This window comes from Cephus cinctus, unplaced genomic scaffold, assembly GCF_000341935.2.
Source record: "Cephus cinctus unplaced genomic scaffold, Ccin1 Ccin1_scaffold0862, whole genome shotgun sequence".
In the NCBI taxonomy this organism is placed as follows: Eukaryota; Metazoa; Arthropoda; class Insecta; order Hymenoptera; family Cephidae; genus Cephus; species Cephus cinctus.
The window spans coordinates 270,169-279,183 of record NW_014333446.1 but is presented as its reverse complement, the minus strand read 5'-3'; the positions used below and the strand labels follow the sequence as shown (position 1 = coordinate 279,183).

At 46.2% G+C, this 9,015-nt stretch overlaps 1 protein-coding gene across 5 annotated transcripts in view; it reads left to right on the top strand.

Annotated features, from left to right (window-relative positions):
* Positions 1-9,015, top strand: part of LOC107271004 (homeobox protein araucan) — a 46,197-nt gene that overhangs the window by 19,286 nt on the left and 17,896 nt on the right. For 2 of the 5 annotated variants that reach the window (XM_015746543.2, XM_015746545.2), the window contains one exon: positions 6,095-6,496. In XM_015746543.2, coding sequence (XP_015602029.1) covers positions 6,095-6,496 — 402 coding nt within the window. Of the gene's footprint in view, positions 1-1,331; positions 2,029-5,400; positions 6,014-6,094; positions 6,497-9,015 lie in introns of those variants that run through there. The other 3 variants (XM_015746544.2, XM_015746547.2, XM_025088257.1) reach the window with 3 other exon arrangements.

Sequence of the window (9,015 nt, the reverse complement as noted above, 5' to 3'; positions counted from 1 at the left end):
GGGGGGGGGGGCGTGATTGGCAGGTCACTGGGGTTACGCAGGGTAGTAAATCATTTTCGTGGAGGGTCTCCGGTGGCACCGTAGGTCCTTTCGCAGGTATAACGGGAGAGTTCGGGCCAGGACCCTTATCTACGAGGACCCGTACTTACAGACCTGTCGACTAATCCTATTAGCAGCATTAGGCCTGGTTGCATCGAGTCTCTCTCCCCGATTTCCATTCTCTCGTTCGTTATCCTCTAGGAAATTTCCGGCAAAGTGCCGTCGAGCAAATCGGCCATTGAGCCAGGCGAAACTTCCGTGGAAACGGGCACGAGTGCCCAATAGGAGGCTACGCACCGTTAATGTCTTCCGTATAACTCGGACTGGTAATTTGGCAAAAGCTTTCTACGGGCCCTTTGGATATGGACTAATAAGCCGTGAAACGATAGCCGATGGGCACCATTGTCATTTGGATCGGACATTGACTATCGTCCACGTGGTCAATAATAATAACATCGATCATACGGGTGGTATCGGTAGCCATTTTTTTTTTGAAATGTCAAAAAAATATTTATTCTCATTGACAATAATTTTTTTTACGACACTCCAGTGTATAGCGCTCGAGCTTCGTCACTGAAGAATTGCAGTCAACTTCTGACTGTTAGTTTAGGATACGATAATTGTACAGTAGAAGTTGACGTGTTACTTGTGCTTGGTACGACAGACACGTTAAAAGCCATAAGGACTTACAGAGAGGTTGGCGTTACTCCTTATCCAGTAAGCCATACTGAAAACTGTCTCAGTGTCTCGTTACTCGTGTACCTTGTATCCGGTGGGTATAGGAGTAAAAAAGAGTGGGACGACGGATATCGGAAAAAGGGGTTGAAAAATCTCGGGGTCGGGTGCATATCAGTGAAAATACGGCAGAACCAGGGGAGAAACGAGAGATTTAAGTCCTTCGCCGTCGAGTTGACAAGAGTCGACTCGCGTAAACACACTCGTTTCTCCTTGTTCGCCGTTGCTCTTCGGCGATGGTGGGGAGGACGGTTGTTTCACGGTAGTTTCCCCTGAGAGGGCGGGGGAGGGGGAGAGAGAGAGGATATTACGAGGGAAACGGGGGCGTGGCCTGATATCGGCCACGCCCACTTTCGATGACGTCTGCCAATGATCAGGCTCGTAGAGGCTCGGCGGCCACGCCCCCGGGCTCGATACGGCCAACGCGATTGGTCCGTCCGCGCAGACCACGCTCACGTGACGCTGGTGGGGGTGGTTGTTTTCAGAATTTCTCACCAGAGGGGGGTTCGGGACGAAGTGGAGTGGAAGCCGATGAAGTGGTGTGAGTGGAACCAAGTCAGTCGCAGACTGGAGAGCCCTGAGAACAGGGGACGGACCGAACGAACTCTATAACTAATCGCTCGTAACAACGTCTGTCCGAACGTCCGTCCCATGAACCGGTGATTCCCTCGTTGTTCGTTGTTTGTTTTGTGTTGTCACGTCGGTTCGGCGCTTTTGTTTTCACGGCTGTCAACCCGAAAGAGGAAGATACTCTGGATCGACTGTGTTGTTCGTCGTTGTGAGACAGTTGTGCCCGGGGGTTTAATATCGTCTTCGCAAAGTGAATATTCGAGTAGGGTCAAAACACCCTTAAGAAAAAATATATATCTTGCAAGGTGTTACGTCGGGACGGTGACAATATGCGGTCCTGTCGACGAAAAAATCATCATAACAAAATAATGCCCTGATGGCACTTTATCAGTACGACCGATTCCTATTTACGGCACGGTCCGTATTCTCTCTCTGTCTTTTCCTCGTTAACGCTGTACCTTCGCGCATCACTGTTACGTATTGTTTTTCGATATTTAAGCGGATCCTTTCGTTCGGCTAGTCGATCTCCTCAAATTCGACGGACGCTCAGTGACAGTGCAGTGCGTGCAGGTGCGCTTGTGATTTGCAGTCGCGCGCGACAGAAACTCATAACAGTTGTCGCTCATCGTATTCGGTATGTCGGCTTACGCTCAATTCGGATACTCGTATCCGTCGGCTTCGCAGGTAAGCTCGACTCAGTTGAAAACAGAATTATTCACATAGCTATGTACCTATATCTATATCGGTCCGTAAAATTTCTCAAGACCGTATATGCAATTTACAGTGGAATCGTCAATAGAAATAATCTTATCGATCATCCTCGCTTATTGAACTTCACCACCCGTTATTTATTTTCCCAACCGATCCGTCACTGCAGACGCGTTCATATGTGAATATTCAAATACGGGTTAATCGCAACGACATCGCGACCAAATTGAATCGGTGCTTCTGACGCGAATTCAGTGCAAGCAATATACATTGTATAAGGCCTATGAAACCCGATAAAAAAAAAAATTACTCGTACCGTAGAAATGAAAAAAAAAATTTTTTTTAGTTTTTTTCAAAATTTTCGACATTATACCGAAAATTGCATATTTCTCGTAGCGATGAAAAATATGATTCCCAACGAAATATTTATTTTCCCCAAGTCGCATCTAATGGAGACCAATATCCAATTTTCATAAATTTGTCAATAGCACGTGTCAAAGGCTCTACTTGCAAGTCTGCTCACTTGCAATAACTAAATGTCAAAAACGAATTCGAGAAAGCGCATATCCGATTCGATAGAAAAACATCGGAAGGTACGTCTGCACCAAAGCGAACGGGTTTCCCGCATGCACCTGCCTGCGCAAGGCTGGGCGACGGCCGTCGCTGAGATCGCGCACTGGCGTCTCTGCGTTACTTCGGTATAAGGTTCGAGGATGGATAAAATTTTGAAAAAAAAAAAACATGAATAAAAACAAGAATTATTTAAATGAAAATAATACGAAACTTGGCAACAACGTAATAATGACTTTTTCCCATTGGCCACAATAATCGAAAGTCCGTCCGCATTAAAGCGACATTCCGATGGAGGCTCGTTTTTTCAATCGACCAATTCCACCGATCACTTGCTACCCTCGCTAAGATCGCGCTCCTCTCACATGGGAACTGTAAATGCCAGCTTGATCCTTCGGCCGACAAAGGTAAAAGGCGAACCGCTCATTAGCTTAGCCGGGTGCATTTAGCGAATCCCATGCCGCGAGTGTCGAGTTCAATTGTCTTTTTTCTCATTTCGTATTTCCCGCCACCGAACGTCCCGCCGAACGGCTTAACAGGTAGATTTATATTGGCTGTCACATTACACGTCCAACGGTACCGCTGCTCATCGCTCATCCAAAAATATACGATTCACCATACGTAAACCAGAGAGTGGGATCGATTTACGATCAATTCCTCAAATCAATATTTCGTTCGTATGCCAAAGTTAATTAGGCCAACTGTCGGTTTTTATCAAGCGACAGTCAGCCGCATCCGCGTATACATCGCGGAGCGATCTGTTACACGGCAATTCGCACGCTCGATTAATCTCCCACTGACAGATCTTCAACGGGCCTTTATACCGTGCTTCATTTATACGTTCACTATACAGATATAAATACAAACTCTTACACGAGCCAACGAACCATCGAAACCGGCAGGAAAGTCTCCAGGTGTCTATCGACAAAGAAAAGATATTTGAAATTCCCGCCTATTTGCTCCGCGCGTCGAAACTACCCGCGAACCATAGACCGTGCGCGTAGTTCTAGTGCCGGGCGAGGGATGCGCATGCGCAGAGAGTCCGATGGACAAAAAAAGTACACGAAACTTTGTTACAAGGAGTCAACGGTGCGAGGGTGCAGCTGCATTATTTTCTATGGCACCAAGGGGAACCCGCGACTCGATCAAGTCGTAGGCTACTTTTCGTACACGGTGTATAAGGTCGTTGCCAATTATCAACTTTCAAATGCACCAAATAGCGCCTGCACGATGCTGCTGCCACTTGCTCCTTTCCTTTTCTCGGGACTTTACAATCTAGGTACAGTGGCTATAGGGTGCACGACACTACTTGAGCTACGTTCATTCTCATTAATGTAGCTGCGTACGTACTTCGTTCCGGTGCATCGGGTCTATGCAGTTGCAGCGTTGCATAGGGATCCTCAGATTATTATAGTCAGGCTTCTTGCGATGCACATCGTGGCTGCGGGTAATTTACGGACGCTACGTACGTCGCTCGTGGCTAGACTATGGCTGTCCTCGTTTATCCGATAATTATTTGCATATTGGTGTATACCCTGCGGTCTTCTTAGTTAGGGATCGCGTTTATGGTTTTTTTTTTTTGGTACGTCCTGACAGATTCTCTCATCTCGCTGGCTCGTTATCGTTAATTCGTCTGATATCGGTACTGACCACCTATCGGCTTCTTGCCGAGGACTTTGCGCTGCAGGTTCTTCCTGCTGAAAGACACTCGGGTGTGCCTGCTTGTTACTTGGGAATCGACCTTTTGAGGCTGACGAACGGTTAACTTCACGGCGGATCGGCCGATCGGTAATTAATTTAGGGACACGCGAAAATCCAACACTTGGTTTCCCCTTGTGTATTGGAGAACTCGGTCGGTAATGCAGACTTTCTGCGAACCGGTTCGTAATTCAAGGGGTGCAATTCGTTGTTAGCGAAGGGCGTGGAGAATGTTGATGAATTTTATTTTTAAGAAATGCATCCTTTTATGGTTAATACACGGAGTAGGTGATTATGGAAGACAACATGGGTAGCGATTAAAATATGTGATTGGGTCGATAATGTATTCTGTACGGTAATATAAATCTTGCATGGCAAGTTTTTTTTTTTGGGCATTTCTTATGCGGTTTTTTATTTGATGATATATAGGTGTCGGTCGGAATTTATTTTGTGGGTTGTTAAAGTTATTAATTTGTTGAATAAAAAAAAGAGGACTGAATGGCAATGTGTCTTGGTTTAACAGGGGAAAAGATATGTGAAGCCAACTCATGTGACAGATCGCAAGGCGTGTTAGATTGGTTATGAAATATTTTTGAAAAATGTGAGAAATTAATTTTTTTTTATGCGTGGGAATTGATTTATTTCATTTGTATGTGCGAAATAGTTATTGTTATTTTTTTTTCAATTTGTGGATAAACTTGCTTCTCCGATTCATCACTTAACCCTAATAGCGAGCAGCATCGTTAGACGACTAACCTAACCTGGGGTTAAGCGTAGCTTCGTGAAATACGAATTAGCAAACGTCCTATTTGTGGAATCTCTGGTGACAATCGGCTGTTTTCATGCGCTGGGAAGAAGTATCGCGGCTTGGAAATGGCCTCTTAAAAGGTTCCGATGGGAACCAGGCTTTACTAGGTATGGAAGGAGGTTCCGTAGACGGTCTATAGGTAATGTCTGGATCGTATACCCAGTAGGAATCCTTTATCCGGCGTTACTCTTTTTTTTTTTATATTTTGTTAAAAAGAGAAAAAAATGTTGAAAATATCAAAATTGTAATTTTTGTCAAAAATTTCATCCGGACTAGTATCGTATGTCCGAAAATATGTGAAGCTCGCGAAACGGCGACTTAATGAATTTTTTGTTCACTTTTATCGCTACATGAAAATTGTATCCGACTAATTGGACTGTGTGCCTGAAGCTGTATTATAAAAACATTAAAGAACAAATTCATTTATTCCGAAACACCTTCGTAGCGTCAAACTAGAGATCGGTATCGGTCAGCCCGAGAAGCAATGACATTGCTTGCCCGTATAAGCGAGTAAACAGGCGTCGTTGTCGGGGACGCCTCGGGTCCCGTGAAAATTGATAAGGAGCAAAGTGGCTAATTAATTAGACACAACAGAAGCATTGGATAGGCCCGATTACAGGCGCATAAGGATTTATCATGCAATTCGTGGATACTCTTAATTACACTCCTTATCGTACTTTAACTCCGGCCTTTTTTAATTGCCGAGTACTGGACAGCTGTTCCATTGTGAACGGAGCTTCATTGGTCGCACGAATTAATTCCATCCTGGTCCTCTGGTTTCCGGTGTCCGTCGGACACACGATTTTCATCCCCCGAACGTAACGGTACATGCGAATAGTCATTCGAACAGCTCAGTCCCAACCTAACCCTAAGACTTGTATCAATGTAAATTTGACCTAACCTAACACATGAATTTAAAGCATTTAACGTCGAAGACCCCGAGGAATGATTATCTGGCTGTTTCAGCTCCTGGTAAGCGGCGGCCAGCCGACGACGGCGACGTCGCCGGCAATGTCGTCGGGCGGCGCCCTGAGTCCCGGAGCGCTGTCGCCGTCCTCGACCGCCACGACGACGACCGGCGCCGCACCTGGTGCCTCCGGGGGCGCAACTACTCCCGTGGGTGGTTCCACCGGACCTGGGGCAGGATGCTGCGAAAATGGCAGGCCCATGATGACCGATCCTGTCACAGGACAGACAGTGTGCTCCTGTCAGTATGACAGCGCTGCGAGGCTGGCCCTTGGTGCTTACCCTAGACTGGCACCAACAGCCACCTCGTATTCCTCGTACCCTACCCCAACGCCATCTACCACGGATCAGGGTCCTTACCCCAGCATCGGCATGGACAGCTCTGCCTTTTACTCGCCACTGGTGAGTCCTGACTTCCTCATTATCATCCAGGGTACCTGTACTCCGCGTCTACCCAGCACCCACTGGGCACTGGACTGACCTTGGACAAGTGGACCAGACCCTTCATCATGTGGACTGAACCTAACCCAAACGCTGGTATCTCGATCGCTATGGATATACTTAGGAGTGAGTCTGTCTTCACGTGGGTGGAACAGGAGACGGTCGACCGATCATCCTTAGGCACAGTTCTCATTTGCGCGACGGTAGCTTGTTATTTATTGACGCCGGTTACAATCGGCGTAATCCAGCACTTCGTCGACCGCACGTCCAACTCGAACGGTAGCCGCTACGCGGCGCTGTCGTGCGAAGTCTCGTAAGATGTATCGAAAAGATAATTCAAAATACGCCGTCCCCTCCACATCCTCGCGGTTAAATTCCAGAAGCTTCTAGAACAAACGTGCTCGCAAAACACGCGTTGAAATCGCTCGACCCCTCTCTCTCCTTACTTCCTCCTACCTACCACTCGACCACCGGTACCACCTACTGTACTTACATCGACACCTTTTGGTATACGTGCACGTAACCTCTGTCTCCACCTACGTTACCTTCCACCTTTCGCTCTGGGAATCCGAGCACGTACCACCGGCAGCCCGTAGGTATTATTTATTTAACGATAATCAGCGCCAAATTGAATTTCCAATGTTTCGTACGTATACTCTTAACTTCCATGCGCGGCCAATTACCTTTCTTTTCATCTTTAGGGTAAATGATTTTTATAGTCAATTAATATAATTTAACGACGACCATCGCGACTCAGGTAAATCGAATAGGAAAATATGGACTTTCGATAATATTATTTATTATTCATCGATTATTTTGTCATTCGTGATTACATATATCGGTTGTAGCTGACCGAGTGGTAATATTCGGCGTGTCGCGACGAAGTTACACGATTCTTGTCGCTCGGTGTAAGACGGTAGTGAATACGCGATGAGAACTCAACGCGAAACTCGCCTTAAGGCGGATGCGAAGGAAACGGTTTTTAGGTATCCGACGTGGAAGGTATATAAGCTCGACCAATTAAATTTGAATTTATCGGCGTAATTATACTAATTGGTCGCTTTTAGGATGTCCTGTCAATTAATTTATCTCGTGGCGCGCTTTAGGCCACATCACCAACCGGCGACCGAATTCCTTCTGTTTATTCGTAATAACACCTTTTCTCTTATCGCCTTTAGTCGCTCACTGTCAAGGCCAGTCACGAATCCATTCGTCTCGGCAACCTCGCCAAGTTTTCCTCGTCAGTCTGCTGGCTAAGTCGTATCCTCCTGTCAGCTTTGAAAACGCGGCTTGCTCTTTCAAGCCATCAGCTGGTTAGGTCGCCTGTATGGCTATACCTGTAACGTGAATTTTTTGCTTCCAGTCGAAATTAAATCACGAAAATTTTGTCGGTGTCGGTGCGAGCGACTGTCGCTTCCGGTACGTTCTATAGGTTGACTCTGACGATGTTGCGCAATTAAAGCAGTTATCACAATTGGCGATAACGATTAATATCGTTAGAGCGTTATCGCCTTTACTCAATAAAACGCCACGGGTGAGGATTCAATTGCAGGTTCGGATGGTCTTGAAAAAACTGAAATACGTCTCTTGAAAAAAATTCCATACGCATTTGCACATATGCTCGATTGCCGATACCTGGATCTGGAGTATTTTCTTTTTATTTTTTTTTATTTTTCTTATTTTCCGTACGACTGCCAAGACTCCTTCCGAGGAAACAAAAAAAAAAGCAGTGAAATTCACTCCATAGCGACGCAGAGGCACGAGTCTATAGAATCAATACAGTCCCCCCGGAGGGTTGGGTGGGTTACTGGTAAAGGGATGCTGCGAGAAACAAGAAGAGTGCCGATGAAGATGGGACTGGACGTCTCGTCAACCGAGAGGATTTGTCTTATTCGAATGCGACGTGTAACGTATTTCGATTCGTAGCCGAAACCCACTTACGTCTTGTCTTTGCCAAACTCAGACTACAGAAAGAGATTCAATCTCGCGGGTACAGAGTATGTTAAAAAATAACATTGGCTGATCTCATCTACACTGGACCCACATAGGTATCAGTATATCAGTATGTAAAATAATTCGTATTTGAATAATAGAAAGAGCCACGTCAATTAGTACATCGGTATGATTAATTAATAAGGGCAGGCTGCCAAGTGGACCGAGTATGGGTATGTCACGAGATGGATCTTTAAATCGGGTAAGCACGTGCTTCCGACTTTGGTACAGTAGGTAGTCCCCTGGTCGGTTACGCGAGGGAACACACGTTCTACCCAACAAGCATTATAATATAATAAGAATCGGATTAGCATTGAATGAAGTGGCCGAGAGCCAACAAGGGCAGTAAGTCCCGCGTGCACGGTGGTCCCGGCCTGAAAAAAAGGAGTAAGGCCCCGATTCCGCCTGGTCCCAGGCCTTCTGAATCGGATGGGTCCTGGAGTTGGCCCCGCCGAGTATACCCCTACAATGAGACTGGTGGCAGCCCA